This window comes from Salvelinus alpinus, chromosome 15, assembly GCF_045679555.1.
Source record: "Salvelinus alpinus chromosome 15, SLU_Salpinus.1, whole genome shotgun sequence".
Classification (NCBI taxonomy): Eukaryota; Metazoa; Chordata; class Actinopteri; order Salmoniformes; family Salmonidae; genus Salvelinus; species Salvelinus alpinus.
Genome location: NC_092100.1, coordinates 3,612,252 through 3,627,462, shown reverse-complemented (window position 1 = coordinate 3,627,462; position 15,211 = coordinate 3,612,252). Strand labels below are relative to the sequence as shown.

The window sequence follows — 15,211 nt, the reverse complement described above, 5'->3', positions numbered from 1 at the left end:
GTTGAAATGCAACATCACACCCTGGTATACTTCAGATGTATTAGTTAGTGATTCCCAGATATACAGTAGAAGTGGGAAGTTTACATACACTTAGGTTGGAGTCATTAAAACTCATTTTTCAACCACTCCACAAATTTCTTGTTAACAAACTATAGGCAAGTCGGTTAGTCATTTTTCCAACAATTGTTTACAGACAGATTATTTCACTTATAATTCACTGAATCACAATTCCAGTGGGTCAGAAGTTTACATACACTAAGTTGACTGTGCCTTTAAACAGGTAGGAAAATTCAAGACAATGATGTCATGGCTTTAGAAGCTTCTGATAGGGTATTTGATGTCATTTGAATAAAGTGTATTGAGACACAATCAACTGCAACACAAGATGTTCTGAACAGCAAACTATAAATCTTCAGAAAAGCTCACAGGAAGTTGCTACAGAGAGTTACATTACAGAGTGGGTTGGGTTACGTTACAGAGTGGGTTGGGTTACGTTACAGAGTGGGTTGGGTTACGTTACAGAGTGGGTTGGGTTACGTTACAGAGTGGGTTGGGTTACGTTACAGAGTGGGTTGGGTTACGTTACAGAGTGGGTTGGGTTACGTTACAGAGTGGGTTGGGTTGGGTTACGTTACAGCGTGGGTTGGGTTACGTTACAGAGTGGGTTGGGTTACGTTACAGCGTGGGTTGGGTTACGTTACAGCGTGGGTTGGGTTACGTTACAGAGTGGGTTGGGTTACGTTACAGAGTGGGTTGGGTTACGTTACAGAGTGGGTTGGGTTGGGTTACGTTACAGCGTGGGTTGGGTTACGTTACAGAGTGGGTTGGGTTACGTTACAGCGTGGGTTGGGTTACGTTACAGCGTGGGTTGGGTTACGTTACAGAGTGGGTTGGGTTACGTTACAGAGTGGGTTGGGTTACGTTACAGAGTGGGTTGAGGGTATCTATCATTGGGATGTTTTTCATGTTTTGATGGGATGGATCCACCCTGCCTTCCCTCTCCCCTTCCCTCTCTCCTTCCCTCTCTCGTCCCTCTCCCCTTCCCTCTCCCCTTCCCTCTCCCCTTCCCTCTCCCCTTCCCTCTCCCCTTCCCTCTCCCCTTCCCTCTCCCCTTCCCTCTCCCCTTCCCTCTCTCCTTCCCTCTCCCCTTCCCTCTCTTATAGAGAAAATACTCCAGACTGTTCAACAGTAAAAAGCAGCGGGTGTCCACTGTTTTAGTAACCTCCTGCTGGGTGTTGGCGAGAAGCGGCAATTCAAATGAGTCGTCTGGAAATGAACAGAAAATGACGGATAATGTTCTTTGGTCAGAGGTAGTTTGTCGACCAGCTACTTTTTTTTAACAGTTTGTCAATGCGGTCTGTTTTCTCTCTCTCTCTCTCCCTCCCTCTTCCCTCCCTCCCCTTTCTCAGATCCAGAGTTTCCGTGAGCGGCTGACGGAGGCAGCCCAGAAGTCCCACCTAAAGACACCCGTCCCTGGGAAGGCCAACGGGGTCCTGGTGCTGAACCAGCCCCTGCTCATCGAGTCCTACGTGGGTCTGATGTCCTTCATCGGGAACCAGAACAAGCTGGGATACTGCCTGGCACGGGGAAACATCGGCTTTTAAACAATGCTTTAGCTAGAATCTTTGAATGTACATTACTACTTGGGTTATTTAATCATAGTTTGCACTTGTGGCCTAGTTACAGATATAAAGTAACATTATAAATATGTTTAATCTTGTGTCTAATCTTAGCTTGGTCATTCCTTATAGTTCACGCTCTGGTTTTAACTAAACTTTAGCTAGACGTTAGATGTAATTTCTTTCTGTTTCTTTGTTTACATTCATTATTTTGGCCTATTTACAAATTTGAAGTCGTTTTGTATAATTTTTATAGTTGGAAGGATATGTTTCGATGCTAATTTAAAATGTATTTTTAGCGGTCAATTTTGAAAATGTTAGTGTTAGTTTTCTGTCGTAGAAAAGTGTTAAAGTGTGAACGTAGTTCCCCTTTAGGGTTCATCTCCTACGTAGTTACCGTGCCAAATTAGTTCCTGCCGTCCCAGAGTTGATAAAGTTTATACAATACCGTGACTCTCTTCTACAGCTCGTCTGATTTTCACCATTCTCTAACTTAATTACTTCATGTATAAAACAGCCAGTAACATCCACATTTTCACCAGATCCTTTGGTTGGATGATTGATTCCCTTGCTATTCCAGGAGCTTTACATTCGACCTCTTCACCGATGCTATAATAATTCACCACTGTTTGCCATGGGAGTTTCTCCCCTCTGTGGTCCTTGGGTCTTGTCCCAAATTGGCACCCTAATCCCTAGGTAGTGCACTACTTAGGGAATAGGTAGTGCACTACTTAGGGAATAGGTAGTGCACTACTTAGGGAATAGGTAGTGCACTACTTAGGGATTAGGATGACATTTTGGACGTGGGTCAAGATATTGTCCCTGTGTCATTCTCTTACAGACTCACTGGAACAAGAGGGTGTGTTTCTCAGCTCTGTTTTAAGGTGTATAGTCTGTTATTACAGTGAGCAAGGTACTGGTAATTTCCCCTGATTTGTGAGTATATACCACATGTCCTGCTGCCATGCTTGTATCTATAGCACTGGGCCCATGTCAGACAATAACCAGCCTGCCGATCCTATCCTGTCGCGGTAAATGAGGCCCATCCTATCCTGAGCCTGTCCCGGTAAATGAGGCCCATCCTATCCTGAGCCTGTCCCAGTTAATGAGGCCCATCCTATCCTGAGCCTGTCCCAGTTAATGAGGCCCATCCTATCCTGAGCCTGTCCCAGTAAATTAGGCCCATCCTATCCTGTGCCTGTCCCAGTTAATGAGGCCCATCCTATCCTGAGCCTGTCCCGGTAAATGAGGCCCATCCTATCCTGAGCCTGTCCCGGTAAATGAGGCCCATCCTATCCTGAGCCTGTCCCAGTAAATTAGGCCCATCCTATCCTGAGCCTGTCCCAGTTAATGAGGCCCATCCTATCCTGAGCCTGTCCCAGTTAATGAGGCCCATCCTATCCTGAGCCTGTCCCAGTTAATGAGGCCCATCCTATCCTGAGCCTGTCCCAGTTAATGAGGCCCATCCTATCCTGTGCCTGTCCTGGTAAATGAGGCCCATCCTATCCTGTGCCTGTCCTGGTAAATGAGGCCCATCCTATCCTGAGCCTGTCCTGGTAAATGAGGCCCATCCTATCCTGAGCCTGTCCTGGTAAATGAGGCCCATCCTATCCTGAGCCTGTCCTGGTAAATGAGGCCCATCCTATCCTGAGCCTGTCCCGGTTAATGAGGCCCATCCTATCCTGAGCCTGTCCCAGTTAATGAGGCCCATCCTATCCTGAGCCTGTCCCAGTTAATGAGGCCCATCCTATCCTGAGCCTGTCCCGGTAAATGAGGCCCATCCTATCCTGAGCCTGTCCCAGTAAATTAGGCCCATCCTATCCTGAGCCTGTCCCAGTTAATGAGGCCCATCCTGAGCCTGTCCCAGTTAATGAGGCCCATCCTATCCTGAGCCTGTCCCAGTTAATGAGGCCCATCCTGACCTGTCCCAGTTAATGAGGCCCATCCTATCCTGAGCCTGTCCCAGTTAATGAGGCCCCTCCTATCCTGGTGCTTGTCCCAGTTAGAGGCCCATCCTATCCTAGCTTCAAACTGCTGAAATACAATATTTTTGTTATGGAAAAGATATTACACAGTACAATGACTCTCTGAACTATACTTCCTTATTTTGTCACAAACTGAAATGAGGAGAAATGCTTACTAGCAGGGATGTGCACAAAATTGGAGAGAAATACGCTTTTTGTGAGTATGAAAAATGACTGGTATCTTTTATTTCAGCTCATGAAACATGTGGACCAACACTTTACATGTTGCGTTTATATTTTTGTTCAGGATTTAATTGCCAGGGGAGAATCTTAATTGCTTACTCCTCACGTCCTCTCTCCTCACCTCCTTCTCAAAATCAATTGGAGGAAAAGGTCAGAGGGGCGGGACCTCTGGCTTTCTCATCCAATGGGTTTTGAGAAGGAGGCGAGGAGAGAGGACGTGAGGAGTATGCAATTAAGATTCATCCCCTGGATTTATTCTTCAGTAGACAATACAATATGTTTTCTTGCTTTGTTCACCAGAGGTTATTGTCAGGTCATTCTTGTCTCCTCATCTGACCTGCTGGGTTCTACTCTATCTAGAGTACATATCCTGAACAAAAATACAAATGGAAAGTGTTGGTCCCGTGTTTCATGAGCTGAAATAAGAGCTCCCACAACCCCTTCTCCTTCACTATACCCCACAGGACAGACAACATTATAAATCCCCTTCTCCTTCACTATACCCCACAGGACAGACAACATCCCCTTCTCCTTCACTATACCCCACAGGACAGACAACATTATAAATCCCCTTCTCCTTCACTATACCCCACAGGACAGACAACATTATAATCCCCTTCTCCTTCACTATACCCCACAGGACAGACAACATTATACATTTACATTTACATTTAAGTCATTTAGCAGACGCTCTTATCCAGAGCGACTTACAAATTGGTGCATTCACCTTATGATATCCAGTGGAACAACCACTTTACAATAGTGCATCTAACTCTTTTAAGGGGGGGGGGTTAGGTATTCCTTAAAGAGGTGGGGTTTCAGGTGTCTCCGGAAGGTGGTGATTGACTCCGCTGACCTGGCGTCGTGAGGGAGTTTGTTCCACCATTGGGGTGCCAGAGCAGCGAACAGTTTTGACTGGGCTGAGCGGGAACTGTACTTCCTCAGAGGTAGGGAGGCGAGCAGGCCAGAGGTGGATGAACGCAGTGCCCTTGTTTGGGTGTAGGGCCTGATCAGAGCCTGAAGGTACGGAGGTGCCGTTCCCCTCACAGCTCCGTAGGCAAGCACCATGGTCTTGTAGCGGATGCGAGCTTCAACTGGAAGCCAGTGGAGAGAGCGGAGGAGCGGGGTGACGTGAGAGAACTTGGGAAAGTTGAACACCAGACGGGCTGCGGCGTTCTGGATGAGTTGTAGGGGTTTAATGGCACAGGCAGGGAGCCCAGCCAACAGCGAGTTGCAGTAATCCAGACGGGAGATGACAAGTGCCTGGATTAGGACCTGCGCCGCTTCCTGCGTGAGGCAGGGTCGTACTCTGCGAATGTTGTAGAGCATGAACCTACAGGAACGGGTCACCGCCTTGATGTTAGTTGAGAACGACAGGGTGTTGTCCAGGATCACGCCAAGGTTCTTAGCACTCTGGGAGGAGGACACAATGGAGTTGTCAACCGTGATGGCGAGATCATGGAACGGGCAGTCCTTCCCCGGGAGGAAGAACAGCTCCGTCTTGCCGAGGTTCAGCTTGAGGTGGTGATCCGTCATCCACACTGATATGTCTGCCAGACATGCAGAGATGCGATTCACTACCTGGTTATCAGAGGGGGGAAAGGAGAAGATTAATTGTGTGTCGTCTGCATAGCAATGATAGGAGAGACCATGTGAGGATATGACAGAGCCAAGTGACTTGGTGTATAGCGAGAATAGGAGAGGGCCTAGAACAGAGCCCTGGGGGACACCAGTGGTGAGAGCACGTGGTGCGGAGACAGATTCTCGCCACGCCACCTGGTAGGAGCGACCTGTCAGGTAGGACGCAATCCAAGCGTGGGCCGCGCCGGAGATGCCCAGCTCGGAGAGGGTGGAGAGGAGGATCTGATGGTTCACAGTATCAAAGGCAGCCGATAGGTCTAGAAGGATGAGAGCAGAGGAGAGAGAGTTAGCTTTAGCAGTGCGGAGCGCCTCCGTGACACAGAGAAGAGCAGTCTCAGTTGAATGACTAGTCTTGAAACCTGACTGATTTGGATCAAGAAGGTCATTCTGAGAGAGATAGCAGGAGAGCTGGCCAAGGACGGCACGTTCAAGAGTTTTGGAGAGAAAAGAAAGAAGGGATACTGGTCTGTAGTTGTTGACATCGGAGGGATCGAGTGTAGGTTTTTTCAGAAGGGGTGCAACTCTCGCTCTCTTGAAGACGGAAGGGACGTAGCCAGCGGTCAAGGATGAGTTGATGAGCGAGGTGAGGTAAGGGAGAAGGTCTCCGGAAATGGTCTGGAGAAGAGAGGAGGGGATAGGGTCAAGCGGGCAGGTTGTTGGGCGGCCGGCCGTCACAAGACGCGAGATTTCATCTGGAGAGAGAGGGGAGAAAGAGGACAAAGCACAGGGTAGGGCAGTGTGAGCAGAACCAGCGGTGTCGTTTGACTTAGCAAACGAGGATCGGATGTCGTCGACCTTCTTTTCAAAATGGTTGACGAAGTCATCAGCAGAGAGGGAGGAGGGGGGAGGAGGGGGAGGAGGATTCAGGAGGGAGGAGAAGGTGGCAAAGAGCTTCCTAGGGTTAGAGGCAGATGCTTGGAATTTAGAGTGGTAGAAATTGGCTTTAGCAGCAGAGACAGAAGAGGAGAATGTAGAGAGGAGGGAGTGAAAGGATGCCAGGTCCGCAGGGAGGCGAGTTTTCCTCCATTTCCGCTCGGCTGCCCGGAGCCCTGTTCTGTGAGCTCGCAATGAGTCGTCGAGCCACGGAGCAGGAGGGGAGGACCGAGCCGGCCTGGAGGATAGGGGACATAGAGAGTCAAAGGATGCAGAAAGGGAGGAGAGGAGGGTTGAGGAGGCAGAATCAGGAGATAGGTTGGAGAAGGTTTGAGCAGAGGGAAGAGATGATAGGATGGAAGAGGAGAGAGTAGCGGGGGAGAGAGAGCGAAGGTTGGGACGGCGCGATACCATCCGAGTAGGGGCAGTGTGGGAAGTGTTGGATGAGAGCGAGAGGGAAAAGGATACAAGGTAGTGGTCGGAGACTTGGAGGGGAGTTGCAATGAGATTAGTGGAAGAACAGCATCTAGTAAAGATGAGGTCAAGCGTATTGCCTGCCTTGTGAGTAGGGGGGGAAGGTGAGAGGGTGAGGTCAAAAGAGGAGAGGAGTGGAAAGAAGGAGGCAGAGAGGAATGAGTCAAAGGTAGACGTGGGGAGGTTAAAGTCACCCAGAACTGTGAGAGGTGAGCCATCCTCAGGAAAGGAACTTATCAGGGCGTCAAGCTCATTGATGAACTCTCCAAGGGAACCTGGAGGGCGATAAATGATAAGGATGTTAAGCTTGAAAGGGCTGGTAACTGTGACAGCATGGAATTCAAAGGAGGCGATAGACAGATGGGTCAGGGGAGAAAGAGAGAATGTCCACTTGGGAGAGATGAGGATCCCAGTGCCACCACCCCGCTGACCAGAAGCTCTCGGGGTGTGCGAGAACACGTGGGCAGACGAGGAGAGAGCAGTAGGAGTAGCAGTGTTATCAGTGGTAATCCATGTTTCCGTCAGTGCCAAGAAGTCGAGGGACTGGAGGGAAGCATAGGCTGAGATGAACTCTGCCTTGTTGGCCGCAGATCGGCAGTTCCAGAGGCTGCCTGAGACCTGGAACTCCACGTGGGTCGTGCGCGCTGGGACCACCAGGTTAGAGTAGCAGCGGCCACGCGGTGTGAAGCGTTTGTATGGTCTGTGCAGAGAGGAGAGAACAGGGATAGACAGACACATAGTTGACAGGCTACAGAAGAGGCTACGCTAATGCAAAGGAGATTGGAATGACAAGTGGACTACACGTCTCGAATGTTCAGAAAGTTAAGCTTACGTTGCAAAAAATCTTATTGACTAAAATGATATAGTACTGCTGGCTGGTGAAATAGGCTAGCTAGCAGTGGCTGCGTTGTTGACTTTGTTTGAAAGTGTAGCTGGCTAGGTAACCTCTAACTGGCTAGGTAACCTCGACAATTACTCTAGACTACACAATTATCTTGGATACAAAGACGGCTATGTAGCCAGCTAAGATCAAACAAATCAAACTGTTGTACTGTAATGAAATGAAATGTAATACTACCTGTAATACTACCTGTGGAGCAAAGCGGAATGCAACTACTCGCTCCAAACCAAACCGGAAGTGTGTACCGTAGAGGGAGAGGCAATAGAAGTGTTGTTTCTTGTATTATTGTCTTTTGTGTCTTTAGAGGACTGCTTCACCTTAATGTCCCCTTTCCCTTTTCTTCTGTCCTTATTTTGTCCCACTTTGTCCCTTCTTTGTCCCTTCTTCTCTTCTGCCAACTAGACACTCCTTGTTAGCTAGCTAGCTTCTTTCAGGAATGTCCCTAGCAACTGCCTAGCAACAGGTAAACAACTTAGCTAGCTAAGAAAACGGTATAATTTTATGAAAAATTGTTACTTTTTCAAAAGCCTTTCTTCTTTGTTTGCTGCTTGTTTGGTCTCCTATTCAGTTTGCAGTTTTCTTTTGATTTTTTTTCGATGTACTTTACTCTAAAAAAAACATTTAAATTTCAATATTTGTAGGAGCTCATCTTTTCAGCTGCTGCTGCTTAATTTGGAACTCCGGAACGGAATTATAAATCCCCTTCTCCTTCACTATACCCCACAGGACAGACAACATTATAAATCCCCTTCTCCTTCACTATACCCCACAGGACAGACAACATTATAAATCCCCTTCTCCTTCACTATACCCCACAGGACAGACAACATTATAAATCCCCTTCTCCTTCACTATACCCCACAGGACAGACAACATTATAAATCCCCTTCTCCTTCACTATACCCCACAGGACAGACAACATTATAAATCCCCTTCTCCTTCACTATACCCCACAGGACAGACAACATTATAAATCCCCTTCTCCTTCACTATACCCCACAGGACAGACAACATTTTAACCCCTTTCTCCACTGAGAATAATCTAATCAAGAAATGAGAGGCCTATATACAGTATATGTTAATTGATTTCATGTTTACACTTTCCTGTCTGTCACCAACATGAGGTTATAAACAGAAACAATGATACAGCTGCTACTGTTCATCAAAGGACATCCACTCTTCAAGGCTGTATCAAAATGCTGGACTTCCCCTGCAGCCTGTCCCATTTAGATTCATGTGGAGTTGTAATTCATGTCTGGGTAGAACGTTTATCTTGTTTGTAAAAATAAATAAATAAGCAAATAGCACCAGTGGCTAGTTCACACAGGAATCACATCCATAATAAACAAGTTGAACATGTCTGACATATTCTACATCGCTAATGTTTTCCACGGGAAGAATCTAGGGTATGTTCTGTCAGCTCTCTGACATCCTACATATCTGGAGGACAGGAGAGGTCGGAGAGGTCGGGAGAGGACAGGAGAGGTCGGAGGTTCTCCAAATCTGAGGAGAAGGAGGGGGAGGAGGAGGACAGGAGAGGTCGGAGGTTCTCCAAATCGGAGGAGGAGGAGGAGGAGAGGTCGGAGGTTCTCCAAATCTGAGGAGAGGTCGGAGGTTCTCAATCTGAGGAGGAGGGGGAGGAGAGGAGGGGGAGTCGGAGAGGTCGGAGGTTCTCCAAATCGGAGGAGAGGTTGGAGAGGTCGGAGGTTCTCCAAATCGGAGGAGGAGGAGGAGAGGTTGGAGAGGTCGGAGGTTCTCCAAATCGGAGGAGGAGGAGGGGGATGAGGAGAGGTTGGGAAGTTCTCCAAATCTGTGTCCCAAAATGCTACCTTATTCTCTCTATGGTGCACTACTTTTGACCAGAGGCCGTTGGGAATCCCATAAGGGGCTCTGGTCTAAAGTAGTGCACTATGTAGGGAATAGGGTTCCATAGGGCTCTGGTCTAAAGTAGTGCACTATATAGGGAATAGGGTGCCATAGGGCTCTGGTCTAAAGTAGTGCACTATGTAGGGAATAGGGTGCCATTTGGAATGTAAACCTCCAAGTGTCTTGTTTCCCTCAGAGTTCAGATCACTGTGTTGCTTCAGACACAGCGCTGCATGCCTGATGGAGGAGGAGGAGGGGGAGGGAGGAAGAGGAGGAGGAAGAGGGAGGAGGGATAAATAACAACATCTCTATCATCGCCTGAGAGATATCTTCTTCTGGCCCGCAGACATTCTCTCACACACACAACATGCACATACACACGTTTCAAGTTTTTAGTGTCACGTGCACTAGTACAGTGAAAGGCCTTTCTTGTTGTCGTGAACAGGCAGTGGGTCGGGTGGTTGTTGTCGGGTGGTTGTTGTCGTGAACAGGCAGTGGCTCCGGGTGGTTGTTGTCGTGAACAGGCAGTGGCTCGGGTGGTTGTTGTCGGGTGGTTGTTGTCGTGAACAGGCAGTGGCTCGGGTGGTTGTTGTCGGGTGGTTGTTGTCGTGAACAGGCAGTGGCTCGGGTGGTTGTTGTCGGGTGGTTGTTGTCGTGAACAGGCAGTGGCTCGGGTGGTTGTTGTCGTGAACAGGCAGTGGCTACGGGTGGTTGTTGTCGGGTGGTTGTTGTCGTGAACAGGCAGTGGCTCCGGGTGGTTGTTGTCCTTGATGATCTTTTTGGCCTTCCTGTGACATCGGGTGGTGTAGGTGTCCTGGAGGGCAGGTAGTTTGCCCCCAATGATGCGTTGTGCAGACGGCACCACCGTTTGGAGAGCCCTGCGGTTGCGGGCGGTGCAGTTGCCATACCGGGTGGTGATACAGCCCGACAGGATGCTCTCGATTGTGCATCTGTAAAAGTTTGAGTGTTTTCAATGACAAGCCACATTTTTCGGCGACACTGTTGCGCCTTCTTCACAACGCTGTCTGTGTGGGTGGACCATTTCAGTTTGTCCGTGATTTGTACGCAGAGGAACTTAAAACTGTCCACCTTCTCCACTGCTGTCCCTTCGATGTGGATAGGGGGGTGCTCCCTCTGCTGTTTCCTGAAGTCCACGATCATCTCCTTTGTTTTGTTGACGTTGAGTGTGAGGTTATTTTCCTGACACCACACTCCGAGTGCCCTCACCTCCTCCCTGTAGGCTATCTCGTTGTTGTTGGTAATCAAGCCTACCACTGTTGTGTTGTCTGCAAACTTGATGATTGAGTTGGAGGCGTGCTTGGCCATGCAGTCGTAGGTGAACAGGGAGTACAGGAGGGGGCTGAGAATTCCCCCTTGTGGGGCCCCAGGGTTCAGGATCAGTGGAGGTGTTGTTTCCTACCTTCACCACCTGGGGGGCGGCCCGTCAGGAAGTTCAGGACCCAATTGCACAGGGAGGGGTTGAGACCCAGGGCCTCAAGCTTGATGATGAGTTTGGAGGGTACTATGGTGTTGAATGCTGAGCTGTAGTCAATGAACAGCATTCTGACGTAGGTATTCCTCTTGTCCAGATGGGATAGGGCAGTGTGCAGTGTGATGGCAATTATGTCGTCTGTGGACCTGTTGGGGCGGTGTGCAAACTGAAGTGGGTCTAGGGTGACAATTAGGGTGGAGGTGATATGATCCTTGACTAGTCTCTCAAAGCACTTCATGATGACAGAAGTGAGTGCTACGGGGCGATAGTCATTTAGTTCAGTTACCTTTGCTTTCTTTGGTACAGGAACAATGGTGGCCATCTTGAAGCAAGTGGGGACAGCAAACTGGGATAGGGAGAGATTGAATATGTCCGTAAACACACCAGGCAGCTGGTCTGCACATGCTCTGAGGACGTGGCTAGCGATGCAGTCTGTGCCAGCAGCCTTGCGAGGGTTAACACGTATAAACGTCTTACATCGGCCACGGAGAAGGAGAAGGGGGGGCTGCAGTCCTTGTTAGCGGGCCGTGTCGGAGGCACTGTATTACCCTCAAAGCGGGCGAAGAAGGTGTTTAGTTTGTCTGGAAGCAAGACGTCGATGTCCGTGACTCAGGTGCTGGTTTTCTGTTTGTAGTCAGTGATTGTCTGTAGACCCTGCCACATACGTCTCGTGTTTGAGCTGTTAAATTGATTGTTTGATTGCCTTACGGAGGGAATAACTACACTGTTTGTATTCGGCCATATTCCCAGTCTCCTTGCCATGATTAGATGCGGTGGAAAGCGCTTTCAGTTTAACGTGAATGCCACAGTTTCTGGTTAGGGAAAGTTTTAATAGTCACATGTTTCAGAATAGTCACATGTTTCAGAATAGTCACATGTTTCAGAAAAGCAGAGAATATTGTAGTTACGAGGGTCCCGTTGGTAGCAAATCCATCTTCTTATCAAGTGACTGGCCAATAGAATGGAGGGAGGAGTTGGCCGGCTCTCCCGGTTCTCGCCAGGGTTGCCCCTTTTCTGCCTCTTTTTTTCAGCACCGTTTCCTCTTGAATAGCCCGACAAATCGGGTCGGAATTACACGAAGAGCCCAGGGCAGTCGAAGTTGAAGACAGAATTGAAGGTCTTTAACTGCTGATCTGATGTTTAAAAGATCTTGTCGGTTTATAACAAGTGATATTTAGTGAAAAGAAGTCAAGATTAACGCCGAAAGAATCACAAAATAGCAAAGTTGGGTCAGAGCCACGCAGTACGGCGCCATCTTCACATTTAAACCAAACCTAACACACAGCTTTTTATGGGCGACAGATGGAATAAGGAGAGAGGGGTAGAGAGGCCAGGGAGAGGGTCACAGACAGACAGGCCAGGGAGAGGGTCACAGACAGACAGGCCAGGGAGAGGGTCACAGACAGACAGGCCAGGGAGAGGGTCACAGACAGACAGGCCAGGGAGAGGGTCACAGACAGACAGGCCAAGGAGAGGGTCACAGACAGACAGGCCAAGGAGAGGGTCACAGACAGACAGGCCAGGGAGAGGGTCACAGACAGACAGGCCAGGCAGATGGTCACAGACAGACAGGCCAGGCAGAGGGTCACAGACAGACAGGCCAGGGAGAGGGTCACAGACAGACAGGCCAAGGAGAGGGTCACAGACAGACAGGCCAGGGAGAGGGTCACAGACAGACAGGCCAGGGAGAGGGTCACAGACAGACAGGCCAGGGAGAGGGTCACAGACAGGGTCATAGAATATAATAAATGTTTCTGGACAAGTCTTGTTGGTTGGCAACCAGCATTCCATGGACAGGTGCAGCATGTTTACCGAACAAACAGGCAAGGCATGCAGATGGATGGGAGAAAAATTTACATGGACGCTGGAGATAACATGACCCGTGAAAAACAGCTCCCCATCCTAACCGACATACTATCTATCTCTGTGGATGCAAACTGTGTGTGTGTGTGTGTGGGGGGGGGGTGTATCTCTCTAGTCTAGGGGCTATGACTAGCTCTGTAGGTGTTCCTGGGAGGGATACGCAGAGCTGCGTGCCAAACCAGGATCGCTAGTGTCTCCAAGAATGTGTCTTATGTTACTCTGACGCCCCCGACCATCCCACTGATCCAAGGCAGCTCTGCTCAGAGTGTTAGCATCCTAAATGGCAGCTCCGCTCAGGGTGTTAGCATCCTAAATGGCAGCTCTGCTCAGAGTGTTAGCATAGCATCCTAAATGGCAGCTCTGCTCAGGGTGTTAGCATCCTAAATGGCAGCTCTGCTCAGTGTTAGCATCCTAAATGGCAGCTCTGCTCAGTGTTAGCATCCTAAATGGCAGCTCTGCTCAGAGTGTTAGCATCCTAAATGGCAGCTCTGCTCAGTGTTAGCATCCTAAATGGCAGCTCTGCTCAGAGTGTTAGCATCCTAAATGGCAGCTCTGCTCAGAGTGTTAGCATCCTAAATTTCAGTTCTGCTCAGAGTGTTAGCATCCTAAATGGTAGCTCTGCTCAGGGTGTTAGCATCCTAAATGGCAGCTCTGCTCAGGGTGTTAGCATCCTAAATGGCAGCTCTGCTCAGAGTGTTAGCATCCTAAATGGCAGCTCTGCTCAGAGTGTTAGCATCCTAAATGTCAGTTCTGCTCAGAGTGTTAGCATCCTAAATGGCAGCTCTGCTCAGGGTGTTAGCATCCTAAATGGCAGCTCTGCTCAGAGTGTTAGCATCCTAAATGGCAGCTCTACTCAGAGTGTTAGCATCCTAAATGGCAGCTCTGCTCAGGGTGTTAGCATCCTAAATGGCAGCTCTGCTCATGGTGTTAGCATCCTAAATGGCAGCTCTGCTCAGGGTGTTAGCATCCTAAATGACAGCTCTACTCAGAGTGTTAGCATCCTAAATGGCAGCTCTGCTCAGAGTGTTAGCATCCTAAATGGCAGCTCTGCTCAGAGTTTAGCATCCTAAATGGCAGCTCCGCTCAGAGTGTTAGCATCCTAAATGGCAGCTCTGCTCAGGGTGTTAGCATCCTAAATGTCAGTTCTGCTCATAGTGTTAGCATCCTAAATGGCAGCGCTGCTCAGAGTGTTAGCATCCTAAATGGCAGCTCTGCTCAGAGTGTTAGCATCCTAAATGGCAGCTCTGCTCAGAGTGTTAGCATCCTAAATGGCAGCTCTGCTCAGAGTGTTAGCATCCTAAATGGCAGCTCTGCTCAGGGTGTTAGCATCCTAAATGGCAGTTCTGCTCAGGGTGTTAGCATCCTAAATGGCAGTTCTGCTCAGAGTGTTAGCATCCTAAATGGCAGCTCTGCTCAGGGTGTTAGCATCCTAAATGGCAGTTCTGCTCAGAGTGTTAGCATCCTAAATGGCAGCTCTGCTCAGAGTGTTAGCATCCTAAATGGCAGCTCTGCTCAGAGTGTTAGCATCCTAAATGGCAGCTCTGCTCAGAGTGTTAGCATCCTAAATGTCAGATCTGCTCAGGGTGTTAGCATCCTAAATGTCAGCTCTGCTCAGGGTGTTAGCATCCTAAATGTCAGCTCTGCTCAGAGTGTTAGCATCCTAAATGTCAGCTCTGCTCAGAGTGTTAGCATCCTAAATGGCATCTCTGCTCAGAGTGTTAGCATCCTAAATGGCAGTTCTGCTCAGAGTGTTAGCATCCTAAATGTCAGCTCTGCTCAGAGTGTTAGCATCCTAAATGTCAGCTCTGCTCAGGGTGTTAGCATCCTAAATGGCAGCTCTGCTCAGAGTGTTAGCATCCTAAATGGCAGCTCTGCTCAGAGTGTTAGCATCCTAAATGGCAGCTCTGCTCAGAGTGTTAGCATCCTAAATGGCAGTTCTGCTCAGGGTGTTAGCATCCTAAATGGCAGTTCTGCTCAGGGTGTTAGCATCCTAAATGGCAGTTCTGCTCAGAGTGTTAGCATCCTAAATGGCAGCTCTGCTCAGGGTGTTAGCATCCTAAATGGCAGTTCTGCTCAGAGTGTTAGCATCCTAAATGGCAGCTCTGCTCAGAGTGTTAGCATCCTAAATGGCAGCTCTGCTCAGAGTGTTAGCATCCTAAATGGCAGCTCTGCTCAGAGTGTTAGCATCCTAAATGTCAGATCTGCTCAGGGTGTTAGCATCCTAAATGTCAGCTCTGCTCAGGGTGTTAGCATCCTAAATGTCAGCTCTGCTCAG

The 15,211-nt window shown here is 48.9% G+C and overlaps 1 protein-coding gene across 1 annotated transcript in view; it reads left to right on the top strand.

The window, feature by feature from the left end:
- tprg1 (tumor protein p63 regulated 1) overlaps positions 1–2,072 on the top strand; it is a 65,563-nt gene extending 63,491 nt beyond the window's left edge. The window contains exon 6 of the mRNA XM_071342276.1: positions 1,410–2,072. Within this exon, the coding sequence (XP_071198377.1) occupies positions 1,410–1,604 (195 nt within the window). The 3' untranslated portion in view covers positions 1,605–2,072. The remainder of the gene's footprint in view (positions 1–1,409) is intronic.
- The last annotated feature ends 13,139 nt before the right edge of the window (positions 2,073–15,211 follow it).